General features: G+C 40.6%; 1 protein-coding gene across 2 annotated transcripts in view; it reads right to left on the bottom strand.

Annotated features, from left to right (window-relative positions):
* Nucleotides 1-22,936, bottom strand: part of LOC109930469 (syntaxin binding protein 5L) — a 438,683-nt gene that overhangs the window by 234,573 nt on the left and 181,174 nt on the right. For both annotated transcript variants that reach the window (XM_048602948.1, XM_048602947.1), the window contains exon 7: nt 2,701-2,784. In XM_048602948.1, the coding sequence (XP_048458905.1) occupies nt 2,701-2,784 (84 nt within the window). The remainder of the gene's footprint in view (nt 1-2,700; nt 2,785-22,936) is intronic.

Genomic DNA, 22,936 nt, shown 5'->3' on the forward strand with positions numbered 1-22,936 from the left:
CAGGCCCTACAAGGCTGACAGGACCAGATTGATATCCAGTTCCAGATGATGGGAGCTTGAGAGCAGGAGACCGTCAATGACTGGATAATAGTTGTTGGTCATGATGCCAGCATTTGGCTTGCATTGTGAGAGCAAACTGCAGCCTCTATTCATTTAATTTGTGTTCACTGTTGCTTGGAATTGTCCAGTTGCTTCCTTGTGTGATTGTCCCCTGCTGGAACACCTTCAGATCTGAGTGTGGGGCAGAGTAATGGTGACTTTTAAAGAGCCCTCCAAAAAAATCAACAAAATTGGCACTTCGCCAAACAGACCTAAGATTAAGCTTATAAAATCAGAGGGGGATTGACAGTTTAAATGTGGAGAGGTTGTATTCTCTTATAGAAGAATTTAGGATGAGAGAGCTCAATATCGGAATAAGGAGTTGCACATTTAAGACAGCGATGAGGACGAATTTCTTCTCTCAGAAGGTAGTATTTCAGTAGTATTGTTTACCCCATGGGGCTGTCAAAGCTGGGTCATTCAATGTATTCAAGGCCGAGATAGAAAAATGTTTTAGTTAGTAAAGGATTCTACTTATATGACCTGCTTCTGCAGGCTTTCTCATCAACTCCTTTCAAGCACTACCAGTCAGTTCACAGATGTATCAAATAAGCATCAGAAACCTCGTTTATAAAGGACTGTGTATTTATCTCTTTCCCTGCAGAACACAGATATCAAATCAACAAAACACAAATGGCAGAGTTGAGTAGTAGAAGATCATACATAGAATTCATGCATTATAGGGATCAATGATTACCAACTCCTGACCATCAGTATGTAACTGTTGTCCTTTAAGAAGGGCAGATGTCAGAATTCATTTAATGGAACTAATTGTTCAAATAATCAACATTTGGGTAACTTGTCACTTTGTAACTTATCCACATACTGTCTAAGATATTGTGTGGTCAAACTTCCTTTCATGGTATCAATAGCTCAATTAATGCCAATAAGTAAGATTGGTGGTGGCCAATCAACCCAATGTATTATAGATGGTTTTGCAGAAACTAACATTTACAATATACGCTTAGAACTGATACAGTATGCAACTTTACAACAATAACTTCATTAGGTTTCACCTGACATTTATTTGCCCAATTTATGCCCCTGTCTATATCTTCCTGAAGAAGGGTTCCAATTTTCTTTGCTGTTAATTATATGCAATATTGTTGTCTTATCTACAAATCACAATTGTTTGCCTTCTAAACGAGATCATTTAAATATCAGGAGAAGAGCTAATGGTCGAGCCATAATAGTCCACTGATTTTCCCTCCTTAGATGTAATGCAGCAGAAATAGAAAATTCAGTGGAAGGGCAATTGAAACCACTTTGCATCATTTCATGTTATTGTCTAGCTAATTCTAAAATGAATTGTTTAATAATTTCATTTTAATTAAATTGTCTCTTGCGAGTGAATGCTTAAATTAGCCGATATCCATTTACTTCATTTGAAATATATGCTCCTTCCATTGTGTACCTTTGTACATTTGATTTAGTCGTGGAACCTGTTTCACTCCTCCTGGAACGCAGGACACTATTTTTGGCATATGTAATTAAGAATAGAAATGTAACTAAATGTAAATGTTATTTTGATTTTAATATCAAACTAGTTAATATACATTTGATTTTGATAGCAGATAGAACATTTGAAAAATACAGGATCTTTTCCAAAAAGGGTTGAATTCAGTAAGTTTTCAGAAATATGTTGAAGTGTGAATAAAAGTCCACCAAGAAAAGATGAGGAATGTCTGAATTTGGCATTCAGCAATTGTGCCTGTATTCAAAATTCATCAGTGATCCATACATGAATTTAGAACTTTTTTTTTATCCATTTCAATTAACTACTTCATTTTAATGCTAAACATTGATGGTTAATTAGACATAAATTCTGGCCATTTACTCATATCTATCATCTAATCTAACATTTTGAAGATTAGTTACTGTCAAAACCTGCAACTGATTGTGTGAATAATTACAGAAATGTGAGACTGACAAAACGTTGAATGCTATTAACACATTACCATTTTGGCCATATTTATACAGGTTCTTAGTTTTCTAGATTGTATTAAGACAAGTGGATAGAAACAGCTCATATTATTAATCCAAATGTGGATTTCTCAAATTAAAAATTAGTTCAACAAATTCAATTATCCATCTAAAATATGTTTGCAAATAGTTATATGTTTTGCTTTTCCATTTACATATTAAAATGATCAGATTTACAAACCCTAAAAAGGGCTATTCTTAACTATTTCAATGACAAACTTCCGCTGCTGCAGTTAAGGCACCTGCAAATTTTATAGCACCATAAACTGTGGTATGATCTCATCACTATAAATTACTTTCAGTTTACTACTCAGTAAGCTGTCCTTTAGGACTATTTACCAATTGGTATTTTCTCTTTAAACAATTTAGTACAGGCGATAGTCTTTACTGGAAAGCTACCAACTTCATGCACATATACTACTGTTCCCTAGCATCTCATTACACTATCTGGAACAGAATCATAAAATCAAGGTCCTGTGCAGCACCACAAAATGAAAACTTCATAAAAGCTGTTGTTTGATCCTACCTAAATATTATGTAAAATTCATGCACTAAAGCTGGATGCACATTTTCTACAGGTGGATCTTACATTCTTTAAAACATTAACGTCTCACTCACCTCATCATAATAAAATCTGAAATCTGCTCTCTTTGACCTTATGTCCCACAGCACAACTGTTCCACTTTCAAATCCCATGAGAAGCTGCAACATGAAATTGAAGATATATTATCAATTCCAAACAAATATATTTGCTTCAACTTTAAGTCTAATGTGGTAACACAATGTATTACATTTTACATGTAAATTCTGTGCTTATTAGCTGTGTACATCTTAGCAGTATAGAAACTGCAAAACAATATTTTGTTGCATTTAGTGGAAAACTGACATAATGCGTAAACTGAGTTCAAAAAGAGGAAACGTGTTACAGCAGAACAGTTACAGATGGACCATGAGAATAAAACTTTTTTTTATAATAGAATTTAAATAAATGGTTACCTTTCCTGGGAGTCATGAGACCTCTGAGTTATAAGTAAGTTTATTGTATTTTCTCACTCTGTCAACTAAGCGGATATGGTGAAGATTTCAAAAACACAGGATTGACTGCATCTGGAGGATGAGCTGAGTTTCTTGTAGAAAATTGGCATGGACATGACGGGCCAAATGGCCTCTTGGGCTGTAACCATTCTAGCACAGGATTATTGCATTCCTCCTGATGGGTCTGAAGGCAGGTGGAGCCTGTAAAGTCTACTACCAAGAACTTAACTGTGCTGTCTAAGATTTTAATGGCCACTTAATGGTCTCAACTCCTCACCACCAGTATTTCACCCTTGACAGGGTGAGTCCAACGTCATATGGGAAGCCTGGCAAAACTGGCTGTGTGGGTTACTATCAGGTAAGGGACAGGCCTCCCTTAGGGAGTCAGTAGAAAAATTGCTCACAAGGTCACTGACCCCCTCTCCCACTTTAACCCTCCACACTGACCTCTTGAATTTGGTCCCTCCCATCTCAAATAATCATCCTTGCTGGATGATCTTTGAGCTGTCTGTTTGTATAAAAATGTAATGCTACATTTCCGGTGTAGACAGAGACAGAGACACCTCATGTACATGTCCTTGATGAAGCAATACTCCTGGTCAGATACCCCACTTGCCATTGAGTAGGAAGCTTGACAGATTCAGCAAAGACCATAAACACATGTTAATCTGGTGACTGAAAACTGGATTGAGGGCACACAGCTAGTTATGGTGTCTAGGGGCATCAACTCGAGTAAGCCGGCTGTGTTTGTGCCAGGATGTTTGTGTGTCAAGCCCATTAGGAAATACTGGGAAGATGTACAGGGTATTTGAAGATGTTGATAGCAAATCTTTGAGGTATTGACAGGTGTTTTTGTGGTCAGCAGTAACTTTACACAGCTACAACAGAGGTTTTATGAATACAAGCAAGCTGAAGGAGAGGACCTGGTTTGCGTATCTCTGAAACTGGTGAAGTTGTTCAATTGCATTGTCCTCCTAGATCCCTCTTTCAAATAAATCAGGGACAGGCAGCAGAACAACCACCTAGTAGAAGTAATGAGGGATGGGAATGTCCAGATCGAGTGGAGAAGCTTAAAAGTGACAATCTTAATTGTTTTTCAAAGTGAAGATCACATCATCCAGATTATGGGGAATGATTGAACTCTTAAGACTAGGAAAGAGGCTACCATCAGCAAGTTAACTGTCAGAATGAATGGGGTTGTTATTATTAGGTTCAAGAGGCAGGCGGAACAAATTTCTGCACTGATGCAACCTTGCTGGTCTATCCCCAATGGTAAGCTTAACATAAGAACATAAGAAATAGGAATAGGACTAGGTTATTTAGTCTATCAAACCTGTCCCTCCATTCTATAAGACCATGGCTGATCTGCCCCATGCCTCAACTTCTCTTTTATATCAGCTCATTATAGCCCTCAACTCACAAATAGTTCAAATATCTATCTACCTCCTCTTCCAAACTCTCTGGAGAGAGTTTACTCTCAGAGAAGAAATTCATTTGCATCTCAGTTTTAAAAGAATATCCCCTTATTCCACAACTAAGTTTCCTAGTTTGAGATTCCCCCACTAATGGAAATAACTAGTCTATCACACCCCCTCAGAATCTTGTACGTTTCAATAATTCATCTTTCTAAATTACCATTAATAAAAGCCAAACTTATTTTGCTGTTCTTGATAAGTCAGCTCTCTCAACCAGGAATCAGTCTAGTGAATCTCTTTTCAACCGACTCAAATTATCGTATATCTTTTCTTAAATACTGGGACCAAAACTGCATATAGCACTCGGTGTGGGCTTACCGACACCCGCTACAGTTGTACCGAGACGCCACTATTTTTAAATTCCAACTGCCTATCAATAATGGCCAATGTTTCATTTGCCTTTTTCATTACTTGCTGCACCTGCATGCTAACCTTTCGTGCCACCTGGATCCGCTGTATTTCAATGTTTTGGAGATTTTCTCTCTGCTGAGCAAAGTGCATGACCTCAAACTTTCCAATATTAAGTTCCATTTCCCAAGTTTTTGCCAACTCACTTAATCTATGTCCTCTTGTAGATTCCTGATGTTCTCATTACACCATGCCCTTTTTCTGTGTCATTAGCAAATTGGATACATTATACTCTTCCCCCTCCATCAATTCATTAATACATATGGTAAATATTTGGGAATCTGGGATTTATCCTGCAGCACTCCACCAGCTATGTCTTTCCAACCTGAAAAAAACCCTATTAATCACAATACTGTTACCCTCAATATTGTGAACTTCCATCTTGTGCCATAACCCTTATGTGGCACTTTGTTGATTGTCTTCTGGAAATCCAAGTACACAACATCTACCATCTCCCTTTTATCAACTCAATCTCCTCCCTTTCTTGAATCAGGGCATCACATGAGCAATCTGCTGGATCCTCTTGGAATTCAAAGAATTCTGGAATATTTTGATCAATGTCTCCATTATCTCTGCAGCTGCTTCCTTTAAAACCCTTGGATGAAGGCCATTGGGTTCTGGCCAATAGTCTGTCCTCAATCCTATTAGTTTGCCAAATACTTTGTCCCTCATGATAAGAATGTTACAAGATTGTTCCTCCTACTTTGTTATCTGATAACTCTGGGATGGTTATAGTGTTGTCCACTATAAAGGCAAATGCAAAATATTGGTTCAAATTATCTACAATTTCCTTGTTTCCTTTTATGAATTCCTGAGTTGCATTCTCTAAGGGCCTCATACTCACTTTAGCCACTCTCTTCCTTATACCTGTAGAAACTCTTGCTTTTTTTACATTTCTTGCCAATTGACTCTCAGAAACAATTTTCTCCCTCTTCAAAATTACAGAATTATTATGGTACAAAAGGAGGTCATTCAGCCCATCATGCCTGCCCTGAGTCCATTATCTAGTACCAATCACCATCCAATGCCCTCTTGAGTGCTTCAATTGATCCTGCCTCCACCACATTTCCAGGCAGTACATTCCATACCCTAACAACTTGCTGTGTGAAAACGCTTTATTTTTCTCACACCAACCTTGCTTCATTTGCATATCACTTTAAATCTACATCCTTCAACAGCTTTTTAGTCATCAGCTACTGGTTCAAAAAAATCCTAATACTTTGGCCTACCACTGGATCTCACCATTTTGTCTACCTCAATTTTTGCTTAGACCAACATTGATGGTTCAACTTTCTTATCATCTCCTATTTTCGATCAAAATAAATTTTTACTGAGTGTTATGAAATAATTTGCTCAAATGTTTGTCACAGCACATCCACTGATTTTCCCCTAAGTCTATTTTCCCAGTCCATTTTAGACAACTCTTTCATTATATCTATGTTATTGTCTTTGTTTAAGTTGAGGACACAGTTTAAAATCAGAGTTGCTCTGCCTTAAACTGGAGTCGAAATTCTACCATGTTTCCCTTAGAGGATCCTTAATTATGAGATCTCTTATTAATCCTAACTAATTTCACATAATTAGATTTAAAATAGCCAATTCCAAGATAGGTTCTGCAACATACAGCTCTAAGAAATAACACTTGATGCACTCACAAATTTGATTTCCATGTTATCTTTGCTCATCTGATTTGGCCAGTCAATTTGCAGATTAAAATCACCCAATTGACAATTGTAGTGTCCTTCTACATGCCTCTATTACTTCCTGATTTATACTTTTTTCTGTTATAGAGAGGCAACTCTTCGGGAGTTTATAGCCAATTCCCACCCATTAGTTTGTTCCCTTGTTATTCCTTATTTCCATCCAAATTGATTCTACAACATGATCAATTGCACTGATATCACTATTCACTACTACATTGATACCATCCTTTGTTAACAATGCTACCTCATCTTCTTTTCTATTTTGCCTATTTTTCTGGAATGTTCTCAGTCCTGGTCACCCTGCCACACATCTCTGTAATAGCTATCAAGTTTCATTTATTTATTTCTATTTATGCCACTAATCCATCAATCTTGTTAAACATTCTTTATGCATTCACATAAAGAACCTCAAGCTTTGGTTTTTTGCTATTATCATTTATTTTTTCTAGTCCTAATTTCTGCTGCTTATATTTTCTGCCCCTTCCTGTGACACTTTGGTTATTGTTGCCTGTTCACACCCTGCACACCTGCTCTTTCATTTCTTTTTTATGATTAAAACTTACCTTCAATTGAACCTTTCCCTCAAACTGTTAGTTTAAAGCCCTATCTACAACCTTAGTTGTACAATTTTCTAGGACACTGGTCACAGCATGGGTCAAATGAAGCCTGTGTGAAAGGCACAGCTTTCTCTTTCCTCAGAACTAGTGTCAATGCACATGAATCAGAGCCCATTTTTCCCACACCAATCTTCCAGCCATGCATTTATTCTCTAATATTATTTACCCTACACCAATTTGTATGTTGCTCTTTTGCAATGTTGAGATTCTTACTTTTGTGGGTCTGCTTTTTAATTTAGTCCTGAGCTGCTCATAATCCCTCAGCAGAACCTCTTTCTTTGTTCTACCCATGTTGTTGCACATATATGGATCACAGCAACAGTTCTCCTCCCAATCCAATTTCCTTCCCAGTCCAGAAGAATGTCCTTAACCTTGGCACCAGGTAGGCAATTTAACCTTTGGAACTCTCTGCTTTTGGTGCAGAAAACATTATCTATTCCCCTAATGATGCTATCCCCTATTACGACTATATTTCTCTTTCCCGTCCTCCCCCCACTTAAATAGTGCTCTGTGCCACAGTGCTTTGGTCAGTTCGCTCAAACTCCCTGTATTCTGTGCCCTCATCCACAGCAGATGCAAGAACCTCGTACTTATTGACAAAGGCTCCTCCAAAGCTAAATTCTGGATGCTGAAAAGAAACTTAATAAACAGAAACTGTGGATTCAACCACCCTTTCTAATACATTCTCCTTTGGTTTACGGCTGATTCTTGTTTGATTTCATTTCTATGAAGCATCTTCAAGGTGTTCTTTATAAATTTTTCAGCTGTTGTAATATTGGCAATAAAATTCAATAATGCTGCAGACTGCTGTGTTAAATTATACAACTCCCAATTGAAAACATTTTCTGCAGGAGGATTCATTTTTTCAGAAAATACACAAAATTAAACCAAAAATTGTACCAGCGCCCAATAAGTGACAAGTCATAAGTCCTTGATTTTTGGTTATGTTTGAGCTTTTATGTTCTGTTTCAAAGACATAATTGTTGCAGCTTGTGCTACAAATAAATCATCTTCCTCCAAAGCATGAGATTTGTAGTTTTTTTTCCTGATGTGCCTAATAATTACAAGGCTCCCATTATCAACAACCTTGTTTTAAAATATAGTTTTCATTGCAGCTTTTTTTACAGCATTGCCATAATACCATGCTGTCAGTGTCCGTGGAAGGCATCTTTAACAGACCTGAAATGGGTTGATCAGATATTCCCTTCCTGAAAGGAAACAACTAGTTAATAAAGAGTTTATGAAAATACTGGTAAGGCGCAAACCTAAAGTGGAAACATTATGGCCACAAAATTAGGTTCCATAATGGCCATAATTTAGTGCAACCTGTACTAAATGCCATCCTGGTGGAGGTGTTGGGCGGGTAATAAGAACATGTGCTGGAAGTATACAGAGTGGGTAGATTATGATGTCATGTGACATTAATGTCGCTACTTTCAGTCTTGTTGCCATCTTGACCTCACACAACTGAATGTGCATACAGCAGCAGAAAGGAACCTACGACACCTCCAGCTTCATAGCACTTCTGAAAAGACAATCAACAACTTGCAGGTTGGTTGTTGATTAATTTTTGCTGGGTCTATTTGAGTTTGCGGAACCATTGATATTGTGAGGCGTTAAAGGTGATGAATTCTGTAGGCATTGGTTGTGATTCAAATTGTACATCACTTCTTCCCAGTTATGGGTTCTATAATGCAACTCTCCTTGGAATGCTGCAAAGGAGGGAGACAGAACAGAGGCAGAAAAGAGAACAAAGTAGTAATAATATAAAACAAAGAACTGCAGATGCTGGAAATCTGAAACAAAAACACAAAATAATGGAGATAATGGAGCAAGTCTGGCAGCATCTGTGGAGAGAAAAGCAGAGATAACATTTTGAATCCAGTGACCTGAAGGACTGGACTCAAAATGTTAACTCTGTTTTTGTCTCTACAGGTGCTCTTGAATTTCTCCAGCAACTTCTGCTTTTGTTTGTGAAAGCAGAGGACAAGCTGTTTGCAGAGGGAATAAGAGCGAGAGAGTGTTTCTCTTCAGGAGACCTCCTCAAGTTCCTCGGAGTGATGATAATTGACAACCTGTCCCGGACTTTCCATATAGATCTGACATAGATCCTAAGGCTGCTCAGGAAATTTGGCATGTCTATAAGGACCCTCACCAACTTCTACAGATGTATCCATTGAAAGCATACTGTCTGGGTGCATAACAGCCTGGTATGGCAACTGCTCTGCGCAGGTCTGTAAGAACCTACAGAATGTTGTGTGCACAGCCCAGACCATCACAGAAGCCAACCTTCCAACCATGGACTCCATTTGCAAAGCTCGCTGAACATAGAACATAGAACAGTACAGCACAGTACAGGCCCTTCGGCCCACGATGTTGTGCCGAACTTTTAACCGAAACCTAAGGTCTATCTAACCTCCACCGCTACCTTATACTATCATCCATATGCTTATCTAATAGCCACTTAAATGCCCCTAATAAGGCTGACTCCACTACCCTCTCCGGCAATGCATTCCACGCCCCTACCACTCTCTGAGTAAAGAACCTACCTCTGACGTCTCCCTGATATCTACCTCTTTTCACTTTAAAACTATGTCCCCTCATAAAAGCTACCTCCACCCTAGGAAAAAGTCTCTGGCTGTCTACTCTATCTATACGTCTGATCATTTTGTACACCTCTATCAAGTCACCTCTCATCCTTCGTCGTTCTAAAGAGTACAGCCCTAGCTCTCTCAATCTTTCCTCGTAAGACCTTCCCTCCATTCCAGGCAACATCCTGGTAAATCTCCTCTGCACCTTTTCCAACGCTTCCACATCTTTCCTGTAATGAGGTGACCAGAACTGGACACAATACTTCAGATGTGGCCAAACCAGGCTTTTGTATAGCTGGAGCATAACTTCACGGCTCTTGAACTCAATCCCTCTATTAATGAAAGTTAACACACCATACGCCTTCTTAACAATTCTATCCACCTGGGTGGCAGCTTTCAGGGAACTGTGGACATGAACCCCGAGATCCCTCTGCTCCTCCACACTGCCAAGAATCTTTCCGTTAACCCTGTATTCTGCTTTCAAGTTTGTCCTTCCAAAATGAATCACCTCACACTTTTCAGGGTTAAACTCCATCTGCCACTTCTCAGCCTAGCTCTGCATTCTATCAATGTCCCTTTGTAAACTAGAACAGCCCTCCGCACTGTCCACAACGTGACCCACCTTCGTATAGTCCGCGAGCTTGCTAATACACCCTTCCACTCCTACATCCAAATAATTTATCCAAATCACAAATAGAAGGGGACCCAGAACAGATCCTTGTGGTACACCACTTGTAACTGAGCACCCTGTTGAATATTTTCCATCCACTACCACCCTTTGTCTTCTAAGGGTCAGCCAATTCTGAATCCAATCTGCCACATTTCCCCCTATCCCATGCCTCCTTACCCTACCTTCTCGCTGCTGCCAACATCATCAAAGACCCATTGCACCCCGGTAAAGAACACCTACAACCTTTTCTATCAGGCAGAAGATACAGAAGCCTACAGAACACACACACGAATGGGTTCAGGGACAGCTTCTTCCCAGCCATTATTAAACTGATGAATGAACTCTTTAGCCTCAAATAATGATGATCTTGCTAACGTTGATCTTGCCAAGTGCACGCCCTGTGCAATGTAACCTAGATGCCTCTGTCTAAGTCTTTTTGATCTGCACATCCTTGCTTACTATGGTCTGCCTGCACTGCTTGTAAATGAAGTTTTCAGTGCACTTCGGTACACATGACAAGAAATCAATCAATCATTTTAGGATTTTCTGTGAGCACTTCTTTTACCATCAAATACACGAGAATAGTGCATGCATAGTCAGTATTTTACGATGAACATGCTCATTAACTCCAACTATATTTTGCAACCAGATCTCTGCACTCTTCATGCAGCTCGAATTCGGTGTTGCCAATGGCTGAAAAGATAGCAGTGGCCCTTAATTTCTTTGTATCAGGATTGTTGATAAATCTAATACTAGTTTACTATCCATTGTTGCAGAGATGCGACTGATACTTTTAAATGCCTGGGGGTGAGGGGGGTTGGGGGTTGGAAGGGAGGCAAGGAGGAAGCCATGTGCTCTTTCTGAGCAGAAGGAAATGGGTGGAGGGTATACGAGCTTTTGCCAGCATAGCAGTGCAGAGTGTTATCAACTGCATGTACCTCACTTTGCATGAACCATGTACTAAAGCTGATATAGTAACAGGAAAGTTTGCGATTCACTGAGTACAGCAGGTGTTAAATCAGCAAGTTGGTGTGTTTCTACTATCTTAGAAGCAGTCATGATTATTTATTCTATGCCAATCCATTGTCCTGTAATTTTTCAGATGCCAGATCAGGCCAGAGATATAATTGTTGAGTGAAGCTTGCTTTTCACCTGCCTGATGACTTTGGTCCAATACCTGATCACACATGACCAGCGTCGGCAATGTGTACCCTGTTACCACAAGAAACAATGTAGATCGGACTGGTGAGGTGCTAAGCAAAAGTTTCACTATGTGAGTCTCTGTGGAGAATCCATCTTGTAATCGATGGGGTCTGTGTCCTGATAAAGATGGTCCAGTTTTCTTTCCTATAATCTGGCCTACAAGAGAGTGTAGGCCTAACCTCTGGGGATATCGTGAGCAGCTGAGGAGGAGGAGAAGGAGGGGGAGGAGCAGGAATAGAAGCAGGAAGCAACCAATACTTCTACATTCTAGCCAGTTGCCCCATGATTGCCACAAGCATGAATCCCAAATCTCCATTTACGTGTTCCTGTATATCATTGTTATGGCAAGGTCCATCACAGTGTTCTATTGACTGAAATACTGAAACAAAATTAATGGCGAACATGTATTCCAAACCAACTTTATCCAACAAAACATACGATATTCCACACAAAAACCAACTAATCATCCTTTTACATTTCCTTGGTACATATTTTGTTGAAACCTTTACGTGGCCTTGTGTATTTCTACAGTGCTACCTCAGTGTTTGCAGAATGTTGAGTGGAAGACTGCTGACTTTCAGTGGAAGAAACGACAGGTGACCTTGTAGAATGGCCTTCAGCAGCTTTGGGCCTATAAGGTTCAGCAGCCTGAGCTGGCTGACTAACCAGCAACAGCTGGGCCACTAGTGGATTGGCAATGGTGGGAGCATGAAAGCTGTCATACTGAGAGAGTACAGCAAACTAATTTGGAGCATAGACTGCTGGGTTAAGTTATGATCGTTTATAGTATTCACGTAGGCCCTTGTGGAGTAATCCAGTCAGTTCTATTGTCCCACTTTAATACCACATCCCTGCAAGTTTACTTCCTTTCACTGCCTATTCAATTTACTTTTGAAATAATTGATTGTCTCTACTTCTGCCAACCTCTTCCACTTTGGATGATTTGAGACCCTGAAAACCCCATTTGAACCCTAATATCTGCAATGATGGAAATTTTTTGAGACTGAGATTTCATGACCTCAGTTTAAGCATTTGCCACAGTGTTCAGATGTTTGGTGGTTTGAGGAAGGTGTCACATCAGTCATCAGGTGCAGTATCATAGTCGAATCCAAAAGTCTTTTTGTAGAGATGCCCAGTATCTTCATGCTAGAAAGGATGAGCCCCAAGCTCTATGTGAAGTCTTCCCAAGTTAAAGCTGAACTCATCCTTGCTCCATGACAGGGACAGTAATTTTTCTGCCAAGCATGCCTTTTTCTGTGCATCGCCTCCTCAAAGTTCTCAGCTCTGCTGTAGGACTCATGTGTGACCACATCTTCTCGTGAACTGGAACCTGAATGAGCCTTTCCCCCTGCCCTGGCCACTCATGTGCAGTGACTTGTCATGTGCAGATATCACTCCAAGCTAATCTCTAAATTACATGGGGTACAGTATCTAAACTGGAGGTTGCCAGTTTGTCATTGAATGATGGTGTTTCTTCATCAAAGCCCTGGGTTGCTTGCACTTTATGCTTTTGCATAAGAAATTCACCAGATGACAGTTCTTAGGTAGTTGAAAGGAGGAAAGCAGCACCTCATATTCTGCCTTGGGACCCGACAACCCAATGGCCTCAATGTGGACTTTACCAGTTTCAAAATCTCCCCACCCCTGGCCTTATCCCATGACTAACCCTCCCTCTCATCCCCACCTCCTTGACCTGACACAACCTGTCCATCTTCTCTCCCACCTATCCGCTCCTCCCACCTCACTGGCCAATCCCCACCACCGCCTACCTGAACTCACCTATCACCGTCCTACCTACGTTCCCCAGCCCCACCCCTCCCCTCTCTATTTATTTCGGAGCTCCCTTCCCCCTCCCCTATTTCTGAAGAAGGGTCCTGACCCAAAACATCAACTTTCCTGCTTCTCTGATGCTGCCTGGCCTGCTGTGTTCCTCCAGCTCCACACTGTGATCTAAGCACAAGAGTAGAATTGCAGTGAGGGAAATGAGGGAGTGGCAAGGGGTGGGTAATAAGGGGTCTTTTTATATACTATCTGCAGCTTGTATGTCAGAGCAAATTGTAAGATAAGAAGATGTAGGACATGAGAAAGTGGATTAGGGAGGGAGAAAAGCAGCCTTCTATGATTTCAGCCTCACCACTGGCTACTGCCTCAATGACAGTCATCTAATTATGGGGACCACCATCAGCTCCATGGGTGGGAATCTGTATCCATGCTTGTGTGCACCAACTATCTCCTGCTTTCTCTTTCTTCTCTGCAAAATGAAGAAAGTGCATCTGTGACTGTGGTGCAATCTGCTTGGGTGATGAGGTTGGAATGACTGAATAACTGACAATATGTGGAAGTTATGAGATGTGCAAACATGAGGTAAAGTTTTCACGACGATGACTACTGAACATGTACAGGTTATTCATATATCACAATTCTTATGCCCATTTTGGAATCTATCAATTTTTTAGCCCTTTATATTCCTCGTCACGGGAAGCCAAGACCAAAGACAATTCTCAGGTGAAGTGAGATTAGATATGGGTGATAATTAGACTGGAGCTAAATTTGATAGTATCTGAAACATCTGGCACACTAAAACTTGCTTGCCGGATGCTTGCTTGCTTGCGAGATGCAAGGTTCATCCTAAATCCATCAGAATGAACCTAGCAACTGTTGCATAGCACAATCACGATTATTCACGTATCTCACTGATTTAATTCTGTCTTGAATGGTAAATCAAGCCAAAGGTAAGCCAAAAACTGGGTGTGCAAGCAGGAATAGGGGTGGGGAGGTGGGGACAATTTTGATGACAGCTTAAAGCATTAATGAGAAACTAGAAGAAAAGAAAACATACTTGCTTTTTCTTCCATGTTTTCAGTGGCCCCTTTAAGCACTTTGGGAAGTAACCAACTGATATGTAAAGGCAATTGCTAACATTGAGGTGCTTTGAGAAAGAAATAACTTTAATTGTTTCCATTGACACAAAGACATGATACAGACTTAGAAACAAAATTATGTCCTAAAAGTTGCAGCTGAAGCCCTGTTCTTCTTTCGAAAATCTGGAGGAGATAGTAGACATGGGTCAAAACCATGTCACTATCAATTCCAGCCTTAAAATCAAGAATGAACATCCAAGAGGTTAACTACATGAGAAAAAAAAAGTCAGTTTCTCATGTCTCTTTAATTCTTTTTTTTTGAATTGGATCCTTGTTTTAATGAACCATGCACTTGAACACCAAAATCCTTTTGTTTCTCCACAATTCCTAGTCTCTCACCACTAAAGTAAGTAATTTACTTTTGTTTTAATCCAGATTAATGCAGATTATTTGAGGAACAGTTTTCAATGGTCCCTGATTATATCCTCCTGCCGCCAGTTTTCTTGCCTATTGCAGGTAGTTGATTAGGCTATTAATTGGCCAGCTGGAAACAAGAAAATGCCTTGCTGCATTTTCCTTATGTGACCCTTGTCCTTCCTCACCTCCTTGTAAATGCCAGGGCTATTGTGTGACCCACTATTGGGTAAATAGTAATGAATTTTGCAGTTAAGACTCACGTCCTGAGAACACACTGTAAAAACTGAACCAAGTGTATTATTATTTGGCAATATACTGAGATGAACAATTTGAGCATTTCTATCCGCAGCATTTACGTCTGTTTTTATGTCATGCAGAAATAAATGAAATGAGTGGACAAAATTATTTAAAAAATGAAAAGGGTGAGAAATGCTGTTTCCAAATAAAAAGGAGGAAGTGGAAACTGAAAATACTGAGAAGTGGAAGAAGAGGAGAAAGTGGAGAAACTCATGAAAATTTTCATTCCTGCTGATGCAGATGCTATATTGTGTGGTCTCTAGTCAAAACCAGGATATTCTGGTTGTCTGCGATAAGTTTTAATTATAATAACAAATTGCTGCATGGATAAATACATTCTTCGGTGTGATTGATAATTGAACATATGGATATTTGAAAGGGTTTTGGAGGGGTACCAGAGATGAGGAATTTCAGATACGGAGAGGGACTGGAGAAGCTGGGGTTGTTATTCTTAGAACAGAAAAACTTACTGTGAGACTTAAGAGAGTTGTTCAGAAGCATAGAGAATGTGTACAAGGGTAAATAAAATGGGATGGCACATCATTCCATCCTGTGATTGTCCATAGTGAACTTCATATGTGTAATTTTGTACTCTCATTCTGCCTACAACCCTTTATAACATTCTGTGCCCATGCAAACTCTAGGTATTCTGCCTCCAAAATACCGTCATCTGCAAATGCTATTTTAAAATAAGATTACGTGAGGCTTATTATGGATTAGGTTAGGTAACATTATCTGCTTACTAGGTATGTTCAATTTGTCATGTAACATTGCATGGTGCTACCAGAATCTTCAAACCTACTCAGAAGGCCAGAATTTGCTTTAATAATGATATTGATGATGAATACCAGGAGCAAAGCCTGATCTTCTAAATCAGAATACCCATCAAAATTTGCTCAAGTGTGTAAGTGACTTCACCAAGAGAACACAATGAATAATGTCAATGTCCAATACTGATCTAAGCTACCAGAAGTTGCTTGTGTTGTAAATAGTTATTTACTTAGAAAAATTTAATGTGTTTATTTCCATTAGTCATTCACATTCACGCACACACACATAAGTACACAGCTAAAGTATACCTCTGATTATTACTGGAATCAGATCATTAGCATTTTGGATTGCAAATCTTAACATGCTTTGCATAAATAAAGGAACTCCAAAGGAGCTTTGCATGTAATTCCTCAGTATCAGTAGATACTCAGTATCAGTAGATACTGAGATTGGACTTCAGCTTAATCTTCTTGAACACAGCCAGTGGGGTAATTTTCACTGCCTTTCCAAAAAAGCAATAAAGAGGAAGGCAGAACATCACTCACAGATCATTGCTTGTTCAATTAATTTATCCTATCATAGACTAGCATTAAGTAAGACAGTGTTGTACTGAATGACCTCTTTACAGATTGAGATATTGGTGAAAAAAGTGACATTTTGCAGAAAGTTTTGGCAACATGTATCTCTTTTCAGAAATATTCAAGTGCAGTAGTACAATGGCTGATTCAGATGTGCTTAATGTGCAGGTTCATAGCTCCTCAAAAGTAGAGTTGCAAGATAGACAGGATAGTGAAGAAGGCATTTGGCATGCTTGCCTTTATTGGTCAGTGCATTGAGTATAGGAGTTGGGAGGTACAGAACATTGATTAGGCCACTTTTGGAATACTGCATTCAGTTCTGGTCTCCCTGCTATAGGAAGGACACTGTGAAACTTGAAATGGTTCAGAAAAGATTTACAAGGATGTTGCCAGGGTTGGAGGGTTTGAGCTATTAGAAGAGGGTGAATAGGCTAGGGCTGAGGGGTGACCTTATAGAAGTTTATAAAATCATGAGGTGCATAGATAGAGTGAATAGCCAAGGTCGTTTCCCCAGGGTAGCAGAGACCAAAACTAAAGGGTATAGGTTTATATTGAGAGGGGAGAGATTTGAAAGGGATCTAAGGGGCAACTTTTTCATGCAGAGGGTGGTGCATGTATGAAATGAACTGCTAGAGAAAGTGGTGGAGGCTGGTACAATTGCAACGTTTAAGAGGCATCTGGAAGGTTATAGAGGGATATGGGCCGAATAGTAGTAAATAAGATTAGATTATTTTAGGATATCTCTTTGACATGGACGAGTTGGACTGAATGGTCTGTTTCCATGCTGTACAGCTCTATGACCTGTATGTTTCAAATGCTTCCATAGCAAATACTAACACATGGGCCATTCTAACTTCTCTTCAAAATCAGTGTGAAATTGGCAGAGTAGCACTCACCAGCCACTTGAAGATAGCAACCAGAGACTCAAACCACTTTTTAGTTTTGGGGTTCAGCATAAGTGAGGAAAATTGCCAAGTGGTCAATGAGTGCTAGCTGGCAGCTTGCCATACTAGATGTTTGGAAATTCAGCAGTTTCATGAATGAGTTTAGACAGAAGATAGTCATTAAAATTTCATGGAGACCGGTAGGTGGCAGAACTCGTGGGGCTAGGTAAAGCATTTATATTCATCCTGGTTGTGTAAATTGATACACTGACATGTTTCTACAGCAACCTCCAATATTCCCCTTAAACACCATTAGTTAGGCAGCTCACTGTCTGGATTACTTTTATATTTATCTGAAAATGCACAAAGGATCCTTGAAGTGGTACTAATTTGCAGGCCCACCAGAAAATTTTGTCATGACCAGCCAAGTATCCCCAACCATTTCCACCAATTCCTTCCAATTTTCAACTCTCAACGATTTGTTTTTCAGATGAGACACAGGTTAGTTGAAAATTTCCAACTGAATTCATATTTGTTACATTCAGTCTTTGCCCTGATCTTGTGAATTGTGATTGCATTCCATGCATGGGGTTCTTGCTGTTTGATTAACAGAAAGTATGGAGAGTTGACTGGCAATTTACATTTTGATGCATAAAATGATCAGACTCCATATAAAACTTTGTAACTTATGAACTGCTCACAGATCGTGCAGGTGCATTCTCTTTTCAATTGTCAGAAAGATTTTCATCAAGGCTGGATTTTACTTCTAATCACATGCCTCCATTTCTATCCAAAAATTCGGTAAGAATTTTCTTTTTAAAAATCCTGTAAATTGCATTAACATGTACCTTATGAGGGGTTTTGTTAGTTTATGAAAATGCCTGGTTTTAAAAAAGTGCAAAGCTTGCAAACTTAGTATTCATGCAGTAAGGGGTATATATTGTGCTTTGGTATTCTGGACAATTCAGGGCAGAAACGTCCTAATCTGGTGGAAGTGGGTTTAAAAGTGGGACCCGGAGCAAAAAAAGGAGATTAGAGCATCTGGTCATCACTCCAATGTGCTCTCACCTTTGGTCCATCTCAATGAAAGCAGGTGCACAGTGGCAGCAGTGGCAGGTAGACAGTTAAATCAACTAACTGTCTAACTGACGGACAACAATGACTCTGCTGGGATTCAGAATGTTGGAATTGACCCTTCCTGAGTGGTGGTGTCAAACAGTTCTGTGAAAGTAACCTCCCAGCAGCAGGCTGAGTGGCCATCTGTGATGAAACTACTGTAAACTTCAGAACTTTATTAGCTGTTCATGGATTGAAAGAATCAGCAATAACTCTGTCTGGAATAAACTGTTAAGGTTCAAGGGCAACCTATTATACAGGAATTGAAAGCAATCAGCCATGACTGGGAAAAGAAGGAGTTGAAGCTACATAAACAAACCTGTTTTAACAACTGCTTGATAACTGGTTGCCTTATGCCACAAGGACAAATGATTGCCCTACAGAAGCATTGAAAGTGTTCTCTGCAGGAAATTTGTGTCTTCAACAGACAGTCAATGCCAAAGTAACAAGGAACAGTGAAGCTACTTCTGATAAGAGGGCAACTTGCTAACTTGATGGCTCCAGGAGTAGTCAGTATTATGGGATGAAAGACTCTAAAGGAACATCAATAATGTCACATCATAAACTTGAAGGACAGAAAATACTACAAGAATTCATCCCCAGCAGTCTTCAGTAGCAGAACTTTCAAGAAATAGACTTGTGAATCCGACTTCGGGTATGGGTAAATTGTTGGAGGAGATTTTAAAAGATAGGATTTATGGACATTTAGAGAGGTAAAAATTGATTAGGGATAGTCAACATGGTTTTGTGTGAGGAAACTTGTGTCTCACAAACTTGATTGAGTTTTTTGAGGAAGTTACCAGAAAGATGAGGGCAGAGAGTACACGTTGTTTACGTGGACTTTGTAGTAAAGCTTTCGACAAGGTTCCTTGTGGTAGACTAATTAGTAAAATTAAGTCACGTATACAGAACTGGCTTAACAACAGGAGACAGAGAGTGGTGGTGGAGGGTTGCTTTTTGGGCTGGAGACCTATCACCAGCAGTGTTCCGTATGGATCAGTTCTGTGTCCCCTTTTGTTTATCGTTTATATAAATGATTTGGATGAGAATATAGAAGGTATGGTTAGTAAATTAGTGGATGACACCAAAACTGGTGGCATAGTAGACAGTGAAGAAGGTTTTCTAAGATTACAAAGGGATCTTGATCAAATGTGTCAATGGGCTGAAAAATGGCGGATGAAGTTCAATCTGGATAAATGTAAGGTATTTATTTTGGTGCAACAAACAAGGGTAGGACTTATACAATTAATGGTAGGGCCTTGGGTAGTGCTGTAGAACAGAGAGACCTAGAGGTTCAGGTACATAATTTTTTGAAGTTTGCACCATACATAGACAGGATGGTTAAAAAGGTGTTTAGCACACTTGCCTTCACTGATCAGTCCTTTGAGTATAGGAGTTGGGAAGATGTGTTGAGGTTGTACAGGACATTAGTGGGGCCTCTTCTGGAATACTGTGTCTAGTTTTGTTCGTCCAGTTATACGAAGCAAGTTATTAGGCTGGAAAGGGTTCAGAAGAGATTTACCAGGATGTTGGCTTGTATAGAAGGTTTGAGTTATAAAGAAAGGCTGGATAGGCCTTTTTCAATGGAGTATAGGAGGTTGAGAAGCGACCTTATAGAAATTTGGTATTTTATTGTCTGTGAGATTTTTTAATAAGTAGCTGAATTAAAGGTAGCTGGTGGTAATTTATCCACAACATATATGATGATGTAAGGCTGAACCCAGACCCAATGAAATCCTACAGAGAGGTTTTCCTTCTGCTTTGACAACCCTCCTGACTTGGGGACTCTTCATTTTCACAATTTTAATCATGTTTCGGAGAATGCCTCCATGCTGAGGTGTTCTCCTGCTCACCTGCCTGCCTCAGCCAAATTCACCTCTCCAGAAGGCTACTAAGATCAGTAAAAATTTTACCCTATTTGTCTGAACCTTGTGCATTACACCAATTATCTCTGTTATTTTGCTCCACTATATTTGAGATAGTCAAGAGGTGAATCATGCTGCTGAAGAGTTATTTTAGAATAATTAGTGATTGATTGTCTCCATTGATCAGGAAAATAGTGAAGAGTGCTCATAAAGCTAAGCTCGTCTTTAAACTTACTAAAGTGTACATTAGAAAACATCTTCATACTGCAGTTGGAATGCATTTTTTATATACTGTTATTGAAGTACAGTTCATAAATTAGTTTTATGCAAAATTAGTTGTTTGACAAAGGACAGGAATGTGGAAAATTAAATTAGAACAATACATTCAAATGGAGAAAAATACCAGCACAGATTGTTGTAACATTCTATGATTCATTAGATAGAAAATAGAAATGATATGCATCTAGTTGGTAATTTGTAGGTCTAAACATCTGCTGACCTCACAAGCAAAGCAGAGGAATATAGTTAATTCTATTGTAAGAGAGAATACAATAAATCATTGTGAACAATTTGACTTGCTTTTTTAAGAGGATTGCCCCTTTAGTTTAATCATTAAAGCAGAAATAGTGTGGTGATGTTATGAAGGTTTATTGTTTAATGCAATAAATGTGAAAACAAACAGCTATCATTAATACGAGACAACAAGGTGCAGGGCTGGATGAACACAGCAGGCCAAGCAGCATCATAGGAGCAGAGAGGCTGACGTTTCGGGCCTAGACCCTTCATCAGAAAAGGGGGAGGGGAAGGGGGTTCTGAAATAAATAGGGAGAGAGCGGGAGGCGGATAGAAGATGGATAGAGGAGCGGATAGGTGGAGAGGAAACAAACAGGTCGAAGAGGCGGGGATGGGGCCAGTAAAGGTGAGTGCAGGTGGGGAGTTAGGGAGGGGATAGGTCAGTCCAGGGAGGACGGACAGGTCAAGGGGGCGGGATGAGGTTAGTCGGTAGGAGATGGAGGTGCGGCTTGAGGTGGGAGGAGGGGATAGGTGGGAGGAAGAACAGGTTAGGGAGGCAGGGATGAGCTGGACTGGTTTTGGGATGCGGTAGGGGGAGGGGAGAGTTTGAAACTTGTGAAGTCCTCAGTAAAGGGCTAACCTTTGTCCCCCTCAGATCAACGAATACCGCTCACGCTTGGACATAGAGCAGTTTTTCCGCCGCCTCCACCTCCACGCTTACTTCTTCAACCGTGAACCTAACCCTCCCTCTACTGACCCCTTCTCCCGTTTCCAACACACCCCCTCCTCCTGTACACCACCCCAAGGCCTCCTACCCTCCCTCGACCTCTTCATCTCCAACTGCCGTCGTGACATCAATCGCCTCAACCTCTCCACCCCCTCACCCACTCCAACCTCTCCCCCGCAGAACGTGCAGCCCTCCGCTCCCTCCGCTCCAATCCCAACCTCACGATAAAACCCGCGGACAAGGGAGGCGCAGTTGTAGTATGGCGCACTGACGTCTACATCGCCGAGGCCAGACGCCAACTCTCCGACATCTCCTCCTACCGCCCCCTTGATCATGACCCCACCCCTGAGCACCAAACCATCATCTCCCAAACCATCCACAACTTCATCACCTCAGGTGACCTCCCACCCACGGCCTCCAACCTCATCGTTCCCCAACCTCGCACTGCCTGCTTCTATCTCCTTTCCAAAATCCACAAACCTGAATGCCCTGGTCGACCCATTGTCTCCGCCTGCTCCTGCCCCACCGAACTGATCTCCAACTATCTGGACTCCATTTTCTCCCCCTTGGTCCAGGAACTCCCTACCTATGTCCGTGACACCACCCACGCCCTCCACCTCCTCCAGAACTTCCAATTCCCCGGTCTCCAACACCTTATCTTTACCATGGACGTCCAGTCCCTCTACACCTACATTCCCCATGCAGATGGCCTTAAGGCCCTCCGCTTCTTCCTGTCCCGCAGGCCTGACCAGTCTCCCTCCACTGACACCCTCATCCGCTTAGCCGAACTCGTCCTCACCCTCAACAACTTCTCTTTCAATTCCTCCCACTTCCTACAGACAAAGGGGGTAGCCATGGGTACCCGCATGGGCCCAAGCTACGCCTGTCTCTTTGTAGGTTACGTGGAACAATCCCTCTTCCGTACCTACACCGGCCCTAAACCCCACCTCTTCCTCCGTTACATTGATGACTGTATCGGCGCCGCCTCGTGCTCCCACGAGGAGCTCGACCAGTTCATCCACTTCACTAACACCTTCCACCCCAACCTTAAGTTTACCTGGACCATCTCTAACACCTCTCTCCCCTTCCTGGACCTCTCTGTCTCCATATCGGGCAACCACCT

The sequence above is a fragment of the Rhincodon typus genome, chromosome 11 (assembly GCF_021869965.1).
Source record: "Rhincodon typus isolate 14 chromosome 11, sRhiTyp1.1, whole genome shotgun sequence".
Classification (NCBI taxonomy): domain Eukaryota; kingdom Metazoa; phylum Chordata; class Chondrichthyes; order Orectolobiformes; family Rhincodontidae; genus Rhincodon; species Rhincodon typus.